The 16,883-nt window shown below is 40.1% G+C and overlaps 1 protein-coding gene across 1 annotated transcript in view; it reads right to left on the bottom strand.

The window, feature by feature from the left end:
- The window catches only part of tusc3 (tumor suppressor candidate 3), an 84,630-nt gene that overhangs the window by 15,620 nt on the left and 52,127 nt on the right, over window positions 1–16,883 (bottom strand). The window contains exons 7-8 of the mRNA XM_078279189.1: window positions 3,560–3,623; window positions 1,048–1,122 (exon numbers count right to left, since the gene is read on the bottom strand). Of these exons, the coding sequence (XP_078135315.1) occupies window positions 1,048–1,122; window positions 3,560–3,623 (139 nt within the window). The remainder of the gene's footprint in view (window positions 1–1,047; window positions 1,123–3,559; window positions 3,624–16,883) is intronic.

Here is a 16,883-nt window from a genome sequence, read left to right as displayed (position 1 = left end):
AGAAAAACTCCATCTGTGCACCTTTATATATCATCACAGTTTTGGTTTTTGGCTTGTACACATTTTCACACTCTGTTTATTTACTTACTCACATTTGTTTGTGTGTCAGGTGAGGAAATAAATAGAGATCACAACTAAAACAAAAAAATGCATGATTTCTGTGTCTGTGTACTTTACCCACAAATGAAACTCTGTACCCACACTGAAATCTTGTAATGTGCTACCACGTGTTCTTAAATCGTTTTCTGGTGCGCCTACTGTTTAAATGTCAAAGTCAGAATTTACAGTATGCTCAAGAAATATGAATGAATGTCTTCCAACAAAAAACACAGGCTACTGAGCACAAAGCATAAGCGACAGCTCAAAAGACATTTGTCCTATTCAAAGTAGTCTGGAGTGGTTGGGAAGCCAAGTAAAGAAATGTTTTATTCTGGTGATCAAGAAATAACTGATTATGAAGTTGGCCAGTGTAAGAAGTGTAAGGAGAATCCTTTAGCACTCAGTCTAAATAGATAATGATATTAATGTTGCAGTCAGCGGATGGCCTTTTCTAAGGGATCAAGAAGGCAACTGTAAACAGCAGCCAGGATAGTTTCTTGTTAATGCCTGAACTTGTGACTTACCTTCGAATATAGGACATTTTAATTTATCAACACATGTATAGCTGAACAATATCTGTGGGTGAATGTGTACGTGTAACTTTTTAATCATATTGGATTGTGTTCTCTCAGTTATAACTATAAGACACCTTATAGGAATTAATGCTTTACAGCTTGTGTTTCTTCTACAAAGATTTTTAATCTCTCCAGCACCATTGATACCTCTTGAAACATGGATTTTTGATGCATATACATTGGGTGTTGCAAGAACTACTCCTGGTAGTTACAAGGTGGCTCTCACAACTATGCCACTCAGCTTAAACACACACACACACACACACACACACACACACACCTCCAGAAATTGAGGAACTAGAGGTTGAAAAGGGAAAGGAAAAGTACAAGCAACAAATAAAGGAAAGCTGAAAAAACAATCTTCATTACTTACTTCGTCTCTTGCCAACATCTCCCTTGGAGGTGGCAGCCTCATTTAGCAGCACCATCCCCATGGTGATTGCAGCATCTGGGACAAGGTTGTCAAGGAAACAACACACTTGCATACAGGAGAGGGAGAAGCTGGATATACACACTGCCCCAGGAGAAACTGCTGGACACACATATGCACTTACAGATACGCACATATGTGCATATAAGAACTCAGATTAGCAAGAACATCAATCACTGGTACTTTGACAGCACAAAGTATATATAAAGGGTGTGGACACATTAATAACAATACATCCTTCTCCCTTTTGCTATTATTCCTTAAAAACGTGTTCTTGAATGAATCAAAAGTTGTATTGTGTCAATTTTTTTTTACTTTTGTCCAAGAAAGGGCAAGAGATCAGGAGGCAATACAAAACTAACAAACATGCTTACTTTTTTACTATTAAATTAAATCTGCAGTGGTACAGCCTTACCTTTCGAAGGAAAATATCTTAATGGATTTCCAATTGAATGTTTTTTTATTTTTCAAAAAGTCTATTCTGCTAACATCATAGACTAACAAAGGTTCAAAGAACACGTCAGTCATGTCCCTGGCTTCTGTAGAAAATTATGCTCTCAATTGTTGTATATTGTGATGCACCACAATAGCACTGTAGAAATGTAAAACTATGTAATCCTGACGGAACTGATTCTAAATCTTGTTTATGAGGAAATGATAACGTAATTGCTGCAAAGACGAAAAACATACTGTGTCAATCAGCCAAGATTTTGTAACAAAGAGTCACTGTAATGATTTTGACTCATCTGTTACCTGCAAGAACATTTTTTTAATTTTTGCAATTGATCTTCCCAATCTGCGGCGACTATTGCAGATCCAGCTCATAATTTGAATGTCCTCAGCATGGACTTCTTACATTTTTGTCTTTGTAGAGCTTGGACTGGTTGGGGAACCACTGCTGATGTGGGCCTGTACTATGTTCCTGAAGTATTTAGCTGTTGTTTTGTAGTATTTAGCTATTGTTTAAGATATATGACTTGTTGAAATAACTACATTAACATTTAATTATGAACAGTTCCTACAGTATTGTGAACATCTCTGTTTTACAGAAGCAAGCAACGCTCCATTCAACACTTGAGCTGCAAAGCACAGCCTCAGGTGGCTTATACATTTTCTTCAATGTGCGCTGCATACAAATCCACATAACTAAAACCTGATGGGGTGCACAAACAAAGGCTGCCACATGGGGAAATACAGAGCAGAAACTGAGGCATCCTTTTGATACTATGGTGACAGATCAGACATAACGATATGGGAAAATAATCTAATTACGATTTGTTTTAGACCAATATCGCGATTCAGTATGCAATTGCTTTTAGAGTTCCTTATCTTCCGTATAATTATTCACAATACACAAGCAATACATCATTCCAGAGTAGAGCCAACACAACATTGAAAACAGTCAACACATAACACAACACATAAACTGCTCTTTCATGTAGGCCAGGTCTATGTGTTATGATGAATTGATGGAATAACATACTGATGCATGAATTAATAACATATCTTCACTCAGCTATTGCATTATAAAAACCTTCGATCACTTGTAACTTCCAGCCTTGTAAACATGTAATTGTCATAACTTAACTGAAACCTACACTCTATATTTACCACCTGACAACAATTCTCCCTCTCTCTCTCATCCTAAAATGGTATAGTTGTGCAACTGCACATGGTACCTGGGTGAGTGTGCACCTGCGTATAACAAATTATACAAGGTTACATCCATTGGGAAACTGCATCTATGATAGTCATAAAATGTGTTTACACCACCTGCAGAGACAACAAAGGTAGATGTGTTGTCATTTCAGCAGGTGTGAATGTGTGTTTCATTTCGATGTAATCAGATGGGCAGAAAATAAAAAATTAAACTGTGTTAGCGTGGACAAACAAATATTGCTCTGCAGCAGGTGTGACCTTGGACCTGCTATTTCCCATGGGTGAAACACAACAGCTAGGAATGAACGATATCATTACCCACACACATTCAAAAGCACCAGTGCAAGAACACAGATATACAAGCAGATAGAAAAGAAAGCAAACATAAACAAAAACATCTATCCTGCCAAAGACACACAGCCACAGCCTATGATCAGGGGTTGAATTTGGAACAAATTGGGCAAGGAGGTGAAGTTAAAAGAGGACAATCTCTCGTCTTCGTATTGTCTGTTTGTTTAGTCCAGCAGACAGCCTCCCTATGGAGAATGCACACAGATGACAAAGCCTTTGTGTTGGGAAAATAAATGTTGCAGACAGGAAAATTGGATGCTGTTTCAGACATATAAGGTGGCTTCCTACAGTATGTGTTGCGTGTAAGCAAATGAGGATTTTTTGCCAAAATGAGCTGTTGGGACACTTTACAGATAGCTAAACCCCTCTGATGATTTGCATTTTGCAGCACTGTTTGAATTTATGTCGACACATGAAACATACAAACGCGTTGGTGAAAGGATACTCAGAAGAAGGATGATGTGAGACTCAGCCACAAACTGAGCCTGGCTGCTGCCATGAATATAACTCTGTGGAGTGGGGAAAGAGAGGGAGAGAGAGACAGACAGACATATTAGTTTAACATTGTTTATTTCAATTGACAAAGGGTCACACTAGGTTACATCCTCAGTGGAAGAACAGTAAGGACATGGAGGGTTGAGTTATGAATGGTGAAGAACAGGATTGAAGAGTGAGCCATATCTGACAGAAAAGTGAATAGAGAAAGAGAGAATAATTAACCTTTTGTGACAAAACTCTTCATTGTACATAGTTACAGAAAGAAAGACTTGATATATTCTTATGGCTGATGAACCTGGCTTAAAATGATGCCCAACATCCCTTTATTCAATAAAGTACAATACCTGTCCCCAATATAAACAAACCTGAATTCGGTTGTAGTCAAAATGGCATCCAGTTCCTGGCTTAATCTTATATTTGCTTAATCATGAAGGAGATCTAGAAAAGAATGGCCAGTACCTTTTCCTCCAAGGATATGTATTTTACGCAGCATGGCAGCAGCAGAATAATATTATTATTTATTTGTATTACCTTTATTTAACGAGGAAAAGACTCATTGAGATTAAAAATCTCTTTTTGAAGAGTGTCCTGGCCAAGACAGGCAACAGTACAACCACACGTACGTACAAACACAAAAACACTTAAAACAAAAAACAACTGAAACAGCAAATCCCTTAAAGTCAACCACAATCCTAAACACATCAGGCAAAACATCTACAGCAAAATGTGGCTGCCTCCAAGTCAATCAACATCCTCTTAAAAGCAACCAATGACACCAGCTCATTAAGTTTCATGGATTTCTGTAACTTGTTCCAGGTAGAGGGAGCAGCAAACGTAAACGCCTTTTTCCCCAGTTCAGTTCTAACCTTTGGAACAGTCAGAAGGAAAAGATCCTGGGAACGAAGATTCTAAGTGCCAATATCATTTACACTGCTATAGGTCAGACGGAAGTAGACCTAAAATAGCCTTGTATATGAAGATATGCCAGTGTTTAAGGGCGTTTTCACACATACCTTATTTGGTCCGGACTTTTGGACTTTTTAGTTTGATCCGAACCAAAACTACAGGTGTGAAACCTCCCCCGGACCACGGTCCGGATCAAAAGACCAAATTTTGGTTTAAAAAGAGGTGGTCTCGGTCCGGACCATGGTTCAGTTCGTTTATAGTGTGAAAGCATTTTTTGTATGGTTCGGACTTTCAGACCAAATACAAGAAGCTCTGGCAGGCTCTCCTTGTGTTACAAGACCAGGGAAGGTCATTTAAGGAATAGCTCGGTGCTTAGTGTGTAGGCTACATGAGAGAGAGTGTGACGGTGAATGCGTTCATAGCAGACAGCCGTCGACTATCAGAGCAGAGAATACATCAGCAGTTTATTTGTTAAGTGGTAGTAAATGTACAGTGTAGGTTTCCGTTTGTCTCTGAATGAATTCTCCAGAAAGAAAGTTCCCTTGTCTTGCTTCTCAACAACACAACAAAACAAAAAGAGCCACGGCAGTAGGGGAGAGCAGCAGTCAGTTGAAAAAACTCCGACAGAGAGAGGATACGAGAGGACGGGGAAGCCCGTCAACAAACCAATCAATTATAAGTATCTGGAGACGCAGCTCACGTATGTGATGACGGCAGGACGTAGTTTTCTCACGTATAGATCTTTAGTGAGCTTGCAGTGTGAAACCAAAACTTACCGGATCAAATGTATACAGTGTTACAAAAATATGAACATTGGTGCGGACCTTGGTTCCGACTTTCATGTGTGAAAACGCCCTAAGTCTCCGTGTTGACAGAGAAGGCGATCCAACATGTTTATAGAGTTCACAATGGTGAGTGAGGGCTTTAAAACCGGTGATGAACCTCAGCGCTCCATGGTATACAGTGTCCAGTGCATGTACATTTTGAGAGGAAGCATGCATGTATAAATATCACCATAGTCAAGTACAGACAAAAGTGGCAGTAACCAGCCTCTTTCTAGATTTGAACAAAAGGCAGGATTTGATTCTGAAATAAAAACCTAGTTTCAGCTTTAATCTTTTTGCTAGCTGCTGAATATGAAGTGTAAATGAAAGAGATTCATCTATTAAAATACCAGGATATACTTAGAAACACATTGTGTGTGTGTGTGTGTGTGTGTGTTTGACGTAACCACAAATGATTTTGTCAAATGTAACGTAGGAATGTTAATTTTGTGTGTGCACATATCAGTTTGTGAGTCATAGATGATTTTTCCCATGTAGTGCGTAGGTGTAATGTGCCACATTCTCACTGAGTGGGCAGAGAAAGGTCAATCTAACCCTACAGGAACACTCACACACACAGACATGCAAAATATTTTATTAACTCACATTCACTGCCCAACCTCTTAATGCATCTTTCCAGCATGAATGCTGCTTCCATATCTTTCAGAGAATAAAACTACTAGACAAAAGGCATTTTCAAACCGGAGGAACTGTTTCATAGTTCTAAGAGTCCCTCTTTTTATTGTGTCTGTACTGCCAGAACTACAATTGTAGTTCTTAGAATGTCATTTTCAGGGACATTTTTAGCTCCTACTTCAGAGTAGGTACCATAGACAGTATATAAGAATGGACCAACAGATCCTGTTGCTCTGGAAGGAGACCAGTGAAGGATATTAGAAGCACTTTTCCGGTGATGGCTAGCGTTACTGCGCAGCCTCCAACTGAGAGAGACAACGTAAATGTGCTGTGAGCAACGTGTCTGAAAGTTGTAAGTCTTCTGGTAGCTGTGCCAAGAGAAATCTCAATCATTCCGAATATTGAAGAGACCGAGAGCGTAGGTATATGTAAGGAGATAACATGGACACAGGCTAATTATTGCTAACTAAAATGCTAGTTAACATTAGTAATTACACTTAAACAGCTAATGTGAGACGAAACTGCCTGCGCGCTTCTCCTGTACTATACGGTAATTCCTCTAATATGCGACAGCAAGTCACGTGGTTATGACACAATCGTTAGCCTATTTTTACAAAAACGTCTGCTACGGAGCCATAACGTGAGGTACAAGGTAATGGAGCCTTTTATACGTCGTTGTGTTTCTTTAGAAATAAACAATGGACAAATAGAGTCTTTAAACGCTTCAGATGTAAAGTTATTCGCTGTCAAAGTGGCGCTAAAATGAATGGCAGTCAATGGGATGCTAACGGGAGGTGATGGCTTGGTAGCATCAAAATGGCGCCATAGGAGGTTCGCGGTCCGAGGAGAAGCTTACCCCCTTGGTAGGTACTCTCGCAGCACAGGAGAAACCTTGTACAGTGATTGGTTCAGACATAAGTGTACGTCGATGATTAATTGATGGCAACCGCCATTTTTAACTGCAAGCTAACTAGCCAGCCAACCACTAAATTGCTATTGCTTCATCCACACACTCACACACACTCTTTTCACAGCATAGAAAGCACATTGCCTCGCCAGATGAGTAAAAACTTTGTCGGCTCATTTTCTCAGTGTAGCATGAAAGAATTAGCAGTTTCTAGCTAGGCTGTTAATTCTATCATACTTTTATGCTACACTGCTTACAGAAAAAGAGCCAAATAGCAGAATGTCCGGCTTATGTCACTGCCATTGTGATTGCAAACAGAAAAAAGCCCTTGAAGGTATGTAGTTCTCAAAGGTGTGGGCAGTTCCTCTCAGGGAGTCCCCAGAACTGTTTGGTTAAAAAAAGTAAGATCTCACAACCTCAGCTATGTTCCAGAAAATTGATAATGCCAAAGATAATTTATCTAGATTTCTATTCATTTGGAGATTCACATGCATTCACCTGGAGTCAGGCTGTCATTTGTCATTTTTGATTGCTTGACAATTCTTAAGAGTTTTGCCTAATATGAGCCAGCGTGAAGGCAGACGCCAGAGAAGGAAGAGTGAAGGAAGAATAGAGGAGAGTGGCATGCTGATGATTGCATACTCTTTTTGTTAAGACTGTGATGGGCATGGGCCTCGTAGTTAATTTATTGAATTAATGTGCCCATGCAGCGACCAGCTGTGAGAGTTTACCATACTGATGTATTTGAGCCTTGGGTACTTTTATCTTGTCTGTCTATTGTCTGTGTTGTTTGTAAAATGTGTGTCAAGATGGATGGATGGATGTCTACTGCAAACCAAATCAATCTAGGAGTACAAAATATGGTAAGTAGTCCAGACCGGTTCTATCAGGAGACTGATAGGGTCTTCCCTCCCAAAACAACCCCACAAGCAGCCTACCTACAGTGGGTGTAGTAAATATAATGGTAGCAAAGGAGGAAGTCAGGTGACGTATAAAGAGCGCTAATGTCTGCATAGGGAGCAGGTCAGAGTAGATGGATGGGTCAAACAAACACAGGACTTTCACCCAGGAAATCGCTGTTCCCTATGTCCCGTGTAAACCCAAAAGTCACTATTGACGTAGTTGAACGTATGTACACAAGTTAACTTGCAAGTTAAGTATGTAAGTATGTTATGCTACGTTATGTACGTAAGTGCGTGATGGTCTTTGTCTCCACGTAACTACGTCATGTACTTGTGTACGGAACTGAAGTTATGTAACAAATTTTAACCCAAACCCCGTTCTTTCTCTAAACCTAACCAAGTAGTTTTGTTGCCTAAACCTAACCAAACGGTGACGTTTCATCGACGTTAACCACATGTTTAAATCTGTGACCCTTACATTTTGGAATGAGGGCGTAATGATATTTAGGAAATGCTTCTGTGGGTAATTTTAGAGGGTAGGAAAAAAAGACCTATGTGGTTGTATGGGTTGGAGGACCTGTTGCATATGAGTCATGTAGAGATATTCCATAATGTGAATGAGGCCCAATAAAGGAAAACGCTCATCCCCAAAGTATTTTGGTATAGTTTCTGTCTTTGTCTATTTGTCAACCTAATTTAACTGAAACCAACACCGAGCTCAGTGCACCGTTGGTAACACGAGAAGAGGACTGGAGGGGGCTGGCCCAACCAAGCAGATGAGTGACAAACAATGCAGGGAACAAGTGGAGTGATGGCAGCAAGTTAATCAAGCTCACCAGGGTTTCAGGTAAGGCTGCGTTCAAACTACAATCCTACCAATTCTTTGAATGCAAGTATGAATGTGTTTTGGCTGTGGCAGTGGGGGCCACAGGTGGTGCCCGCAGGTAGTGCCTACAGGTAGTGCCGAAAAAACCCTAACCCTGTGGTGAAAAAGTAAAAAAATATTTAACTTTCATACTGCGGTGGCTACAAAACAACATACTGGAGTGTAACATTATGTTTCACATGTAGTCATTCAATGGGGCCTTGTGCACCAGTTTACAACCCACCGTTTTGATAGACCTCGCATCCTGGTTAGTTTTTGAAAGTAAATGTTTTTTTTTTTTTTAATATGTGGATGCTGACAGACAATCACTCGTAGGATGCAGCATACTAGCAGCATGGCTAATTGCTAGTACCATGGGGAACAAAATGGAAACACAAACGGGCTACGCACCGACACTGCCGCACAACCCTGTGGCTAATAACTGCAACGCCAGATCCTATGTCTAAGGCCTGCATCTTTTTCTTGTTGAATGGCAACCGAAGGGATTAGCAGTACTTAAATTCCTGAGACCTAAAACAAATAATTGTACCTATACTACCTGTGCCATGGTAAAATAAGAAAAAATAGTATGACTTGAATATAGGACATACAACAAATGCATCCCTGGATACACTGACCTTTGAATTCTTAAACATCTAGATATTTTTTGCAGGGACTTATGATGCAACGGCAGTGCATACTGTTGAGATTCAATTGAGGATGAGGATCAAAGATAAACTTGATGCTTGCAACCTTGATGCAAGTACAATAATGCTAGACACAAGCGATGCATTGATTTATAAGTATACAAAAAACAGTGTTAACAAGGATTTTTTTGTCAAGGCAATATTTACAGCCATAATTATGGAGTTTAGTTGTGAAAGTTTTTCGAGTTAGGTGGTGACATTTATTTATTTCACTAGTATGTATCGAACCATGAATTTGTGTGTGCCATTAGACTCCTAAGGATTCTTTAAGTATTAACATGCATAAGCACTTTACTTCAATGTGTCAATTGTCTCTGTATATATCACAGTCTTTTACAGTCAGTACACTCAATGTCTATCACACAGCCCAATGCTTAAGGCTCAAACTCTGCACAAGCAAGCTTCTCTGATAAGATGTTAGATGCTCCAATTTGACTGGCATCTCTCTGTGTGTGATGGGAGAAAAGCAGAGAGACAGACAAAGGAAGACAAAATGGAAGTCTTGTGGAAATGAGACAAATAGGAGAGTGAGAGAAAGGAAGTCTTTCAGTGTGTTTCACATTGTTGAATCCCAGCAGATTATTAGCGTCTGGGTTTATGGCACATTTAGGGTCTGTTTTTCCACTTGACTGAACCAGTGTTGATTTCTTTCCCTATCAGACAGGAATAAGGATGGAAGGATCAATAGAATATGACAAAGTAGAAGGAGTAAAGGGTGGCCAGCTTTTTTCTTGCTTCAGTGGAGATAAATGAAGAATTTTTGCACTTGAAAGCAGAAATAAAGACGACAAAGGCTCAAGGCGGGAACAGATCCTTTTGTCTTCAACACAAACCTGTTGTTCTGCATTAAGTGGGTTTTTTGAATTGGTAACAAGATGCTTTCGTTTTTGACTGACAAACCAAGGCTCTTTTATTACCACCATGGAACAAAAAGTTTGGGTGTGGGTTTGTGGTGCCCTTTATTTGGAAGTTGGTGAAAGATGCTTTTGGCATTTCTAATCAATCCATGAGAAACTGCAAGTGCAACTCAGTCGTGTCATAAGTAATTTACATTATGTTATTAAATTTATTAAATTAGTTAAATTCCAGGTAATTTAAATGTAAAAGCTGCTAGCACAAGGGTTGGGACACTTGTGGGTGCAACAATGGCCAGTAAATGAATGTGGAAAAACAAAAGCAAAAAAAACATCTTATGTTTTAGCTTGCTCGCAAAACATTCTTAATGGCATTTGGCTTTTGGACAAGCATGCACATGACATTTAGGGGAGTGACTTGGGTGCTGATAAAGTAGCATTGTTGTGAAGCACTATGGTACTGTGTTTGAGGTGCAGTTGTGCATTAAGATTGCCCTGTCTGTTGAAACATTTGAAAATGGAACTTGGCAGGTGTTTTTCTGGTCCTCCTTTACACTCTGGTCTAGCAATCATTTCAAATGAGAACCTTTCCTTCCTTTATCAAAGCCTATACATTCACTAAGTTACCAGCTTATGAGGCACACCAAGCCACATCCAATGCACTCAAATCGACGGCTCTGCAATAAATCCTTTAAGGGTGGACAAAGTCTTAGAAACACCCAGGTCAACAGCATAACAAACTATAGCCATTCATAAGGACACAAGTGCTACATTGAAAAAATGTGACAGTTCAATCAACTATCCTCTATAAACTTAAACAGAATATGATAAGGTTCATAACAATATTGAATTGCACTAGATTTAGCAATGTGCAACTTACTGCTAAATGTCTTTGTTTATATTGTAGTAAACTACTGGATTATGGCAGCACACCCATGCAAATGCACACAAATACACTTATTTTATCCCAGATTCAATGAGCAAGTGCATATTTATAAATTGTTCAATAACTGTACAGGGCATTGAAAGAGAGAAACTTTGGGAAAATGACACAGCTGTGTCAAATTACAAAAGGCTAACCAACTAGCCTGTATGCAACATGTTTTTTATTCTTTCATTAATAAAATTTAACAAACATTACTTCATACTATTTTTCAAGGCACCACTCTCTGCATGTTAGCTCCTCAACATAAACATAAACTGCAGATAGAGGCTATGAGCAAGAGCAGTGCTTGGAAGATGAAAAATTCCTCAATCCATGGCCAGGCATTTCCAATTAATATGATGGATTAGAATGCAGGAGTTCCATTCATTAGTGTGCAGAGTTTAGAGTGTGTGTGTTTTGGTGTACGTAGCTATGCATGTGTATACTGAAAACCAGTAAGTAAAGGTGTGTTTGTGAATGAAATAGTGAAAGAAAGTGTGTGTGTGTGTGTGTTCATTAGAAAGATGTAAGACATCATGGTGGTCTGGAAGTAAAAGCAGCCATAGCTCGTTGAGCGAACAGAGATTAATGGAAGCTAACACAACAGTCAAACTCTATAACTCGTTCTCTCTCTCTCTCTTACTTAATTCAACAGGTTACCTACACAGACCAACTTAGACACTTGTGAATAAGCCCATGCAGTCTTTGAAATGTGGTTTGGTGCTCAATATAGCCAGATATGCAGAAAATGACCCGTTTTACATGTATTTAAATTACAACGGCCTGAATCTATTAAGGCAATGTATAGATGGAGACAGCTTCCAATGCTTCTGCCAACAAAATACCACTACATGCTTGTTGAAAACAGGAGGCAAGATAACTTTAACCCTTCAAAATAAGGTTTATCTGGAAATTCAAAAGAGAATCTTCACTGATGTAGATCAACAAAACAGCCTTTTTAGTTTACTGTAAATGCTTGAATCACACCAACTTTCATTAGCACGTGTCTTGCATCCAACCTGTGCCACAATGGCTGACCACCTGGCAAGGGCAAGTACCTGATTACCGCCCTCTAAATATTTTCAGTACTTCACAACATTTCTTTGAAAGACTACAGGAAAACATGTCTTAAAAGTACATCTTTAAAAATAGTTGCTGTTTGGGGTAGCATTAAGTCCCTCTGAGTGTTACACACTTGAAGTGTCAAAACTGAACTGACAACACTACAATAATGTAAATATTCTTGGACAATTATGTGCAATAACTATAAACTAATTTATTAGTTATATGTGCAATATCTGACATTATTGTAGTCTGACATGCTCCAGCCACTTGTTCACTGCGCTACTTATGCACACTGTACTCTATTTATGTTCACACTGTACTCCAATAGCATTTGTACAATCCATTGTTTTAGCAACATGATCTTTTTAACCTTATCTTACTTAACTTTAACATACATTTTTATTTCTTGCACTTTAGCTATGTTACTTTCTTCACTTATTGACTGTTTCTTACTCTTATTTTTTTTTTTAACATTAAATCTGACTGTGAGCAACTGCCACTTACAGCTAACAATTTATCTAAGGGGATCAATAAAGTATTCTGATTCTTTGCTAAAAGTGTTAGAGTAAATCCAAAATAATACACAGTTAAGTAACACAATGATAAGGTCACAGCTAATAGGAGTATGCATTTTGGCCGTCGCCATCTTGGTATTTTGGAGCAAGAAGTGACCATATTTGGACAAAAGGGCAGAGCAGGGGAGGATGACGCATCTAAGCTAAACAGTAAACAGGAAAAGTCTCAGATTTTCAACCCTTCTGATGCTAGTCATCCAGCGGAGTTTTACTGGGGGTAAACGCAGACCTCTGGGTACTGGTGCTGTTCGTCACGTACATAGAGCTGGTTGAAAATCGTCTCTTAAGTTACCAACTTGAAGCAACTAGCTTGGTTGGCAGAACACTTAACAGGACATTTATTTTAAAATAAATGGGACCATAATTTACAAAATGAATATCCAGCTCTATTAAAGAAGACTTGAAACTAGCGATTGAGGCCATAAACTCGTTAGGAAAATGTTTATTGAGGTAATAAATCAAAGTAGAAGTAGGGTAATTTCTCTATAGACTTCTTTAGAAACTTAGAAACCAAGAGTTCTTTTTGGAGCATTGGAAATTAGATAGAAGGTAGGTTTAAGGCACTTCTACATTGGCTTCACTTTTCAGGCCAGGGAGTTACCGCTGGGTCATATTACAGCGCTGTATCATAGAGTACTGCTTGCAGTGGCAACAGAAGGCAAAATGGTCTGACAAACATTGGAGCTCGACCTATTATGTACCCAGTATGGAAAGATGAAACCATTCTAACAGGAATTTGCTGAAGGGCTATTAACCAAAGTATTGGTTAAGGTATAAGGTTAAGAATGCTGATATTTTATTTGTTACCCTGATCAAATCTGCACGCAGCCGCACGCAGAATACACGGTATGTAGATTTGTGCATGAAATGCAGAACCAAAGATCACAAGCGCGAGATCTACCCAGAAACTTTAAGCTGTACGCCTTTCGCAACATGTGCTGAGGTTAGCACAACAAGCTGATTGGCATGTGAGTCAGTGTAAGTACCCGATCCGTACCGCCTGTACGATCTGTTCTGCGCATGCGCATAATTACGTAGTAGAAAACTAACAATGTCCCTGTGCGATTTGTACCACGCATGCGTTGAAACACTTTACGACCAAACATCACAACTTTTTTATTAAATCTTTATTATACAATAGTCATAGCTACAAACAATCGAGACTTGTCAGTGATCCAAAACCGTGTAGCGACGTCGTTGTTGTGTTGTTTATGTTAATGTTTTTACTTTTAATACTTCGTCTTGACTAATAACCATAGGCTGTCTATTATTAATGCGATGAAGTGTAAACGTACATAAGTGTCCTTATGAAGACGGGATGACAGCAGTAAACATGTCATCTTAGCTGGCAATGTTGTTAAATTCTCCCCAATTCCGGGTCACATTCCTGCTGAAACATGTCTGATTGTGTAGTGTTTGGTTCAGAAGCCTTTATCTGCGATTTTTGACGCTGCTTCGTACCACTACAATCTAACGTTATACTCATAGCTAACTATTATAGCTGCATGCTAACACGACATAGCGGAGCATATATAGCTAGCTATATATGTACGTATGTAGCAGGACTTTGTACTGTAACAAATCACCAATAAAGGCTTCTAAACCAAATACTAAACAAATACAAATACAGTAAAGTGACTGGAATTTGGGGCGAAATGTCCAGCATTGAGCTACATAATAGTTTGCTAGGAGTTTGCTGGTCTCTCACGGAGATCTCATTTTAGCCCTGTTTTTACCTGATACTTTCTTCGAAGTACAAACACATGAAGTGAGAGGTATACAGTATCTATAGTTGTGGATGTAATGGTCAAGATTAGCTCAATCAATAATCTCAATATCACCTTTAGAAGTCTAAACTAGTTCTAGACCTTTACCTCCCCCAACCAGGATAATTTAGAGAACTTTAACTGCACTGTGTCTGTGTTCATGCACTAATTTGAATACATTGACATTAAAAACCCTTGTTTATATAAGAACTGCATAAGGAGGCCATTTGTCAGACTTTGAAGCAAATTAGGTGTCTTCATCCATGCAGGCGTATAATATGCATTTACATATACACATCTCACGTTTATTATTGTATTAAAATGAGGTTGATAACAGGCTTTGACGAGAAGTAGCTGTCAATGATTTCCTCAATGTGTAACAATCTAGTGTGGTCCATGTCACAGAAAACATGACAGGAATGACCAAAAAAAAATGGAATAGTTGGCATCAATGGCGAGTTATGTTAACACTGATAACAAAGTATATGAGCAATGAGCATACGGTCATGTGAAAAAATTAGGACACCCTAAAGTTGACTAAAAAGAGGAATAAAAAAAATCATCTTTTGGAAAGTGATCTTAATGCCTTAATTAAAAAAAATGAGGAAAAATCCAATCTTTAAGGACACCAATTTTCTTTGTGAATGAATAATGTAGCATAAATAAATACATGTTCTTCCTTAAAATACAGGGGGCATAAGTAAGTACATCTGAAATAAAACCATGCCAATCTCTAGGTATGCTGGAGGGGATGTGATGATGTGGGGCTATTTGAATTGCAAAGGCCAAGGGAACTTTATCAGGATGCATTTAAGGCATTAAGATCATTTTCCTAAAGATGATTTTTGTATTCCTCTTTTTAGTCAACTTTAGCATGGGTATCCTAATTTGTTCACATGACTGTACCTTGTCCCCTTGACTTGACCATTCGCTCTCTCTAAAACCAAATCGTTGTAGTGTTGGCTGTTAATAGTTAGGTACTCTGGGTAAGAGACTCTGCTAAATACCTACAACATAAAATGAGAGCAAGCTTGTGAAAGAGAAAACCAAGGGAAAGAATGACTGTTTGCAAGATGATACAGCTATACTGAATCAGACCTGTAAACCAAAACCACAACACTGGTCAACTGAAAATGTTCATCTCTATCTCATCTCCATCTCCATCTTCTTCATCCGCTTATCCGGGGTCGGGTCGCGGGGGTAGCAGCTCCAGCAGGGGACCCCAAACTTCCCTTTCCCGGGCCACATTAACCAGCTCCGACTGGGGGATCCCGAGGCGTTCCCAGGCCAGGTTAGAGATATAATCCCTCCACCTAGTCCTGGGTCTCCCCCGAGGCCTCCTCCCAGCTGGACGTGCCTGGAACACCTCCCTAGTGAGGCGCCCAGGGGGCATCCTTACCAGATGCCCGAACCACCTCAACTGGCTCCTTTCGACGCAAAGGAGCAGCGGCTCTACTCCGAGCTCCTCACGGATAACTGAGCTTCTCACCCTATCTCTAAGGGAGACGCCAGCTACCCTCCTGAGGAAACCCATTTCGGCCGCTTGTACCCTGGATCTTGTTCTTTCGGTCATGACCCAGCCTTCATGACCATAGGTGAGGGTAGGAACAAAAACTGACCGATAGATTAAGAGCTTTGCCTTCTGGATCAGCTCTCTTTTCGTCACAACGGTGCGATAAATTGAATGTAATACCGCACCTGCTGTGCCGATTCTCCGACCAATCTCCCGCTCCATTGTCCCCTCACTCGCGAACAAGACCCCAAGGTACTTGAACTCCTTCACTTGGGGTAAGGACTCATTCCCTACCTGGAGAAGGCACTCCATCGGTTTCCTGCTGAGAACCATGGCCTCCGATTTAGAGGTGCTGATCCTCATCCCAGCCGCTTCACACTCGGCTGCGAACTGATCCAGTGAGTGCTGAAGGTCACAGGCCGATGATGCCATCAGGACCACATCATCTGCAAAAAGCAGCGATGAGATCCCCAGCCCACCGAACTGCAACCCCTCTCCACCCCGACTACGCCTCGATATCCTGTCCATAAATACTACAAACAGGATTGGTGACAAAGCGCAGCCCTGGCGGAGGCCAACTCTCACCTGAAACGAGTCCGACTTTACTGCCGAGAACCCGACACAGCTCTCGCTTTGGTCGTACAGAGATTGGATGGCCCTGAGAAGGGACCCCTCACCCCCGTACTCCCGCAGCACCTCCCACAGTATCTCCCGGGGCACCCGGTCATACGCCTTCTCCAGATCCACACAACACATGTAGACTGGTTGGGCATACTCCCAGGCTCCCTCCAGGATCCTTGCAAGAGTAAAGACCTGGTCCGTTGTT

Source organism: Sander vitreus, chromosome 2, assembly GCF_031162955.1.
Source record: "Sander vitreus isolate 19-12246 chromosome 2, sanVit1, whole genome shotgun sequence".
NCBI classification, from domain to species: Eukaryota; Metazoa; Chordata; class Actinopteri; order Perciformes; family Percidae; genus Sander; species Sander vitreus.
The sequence above is the reverse complement of the archived record's forward strand: the minus strand, read 5'-3'. Positions and strand labels throughout refer to the sequence as shown.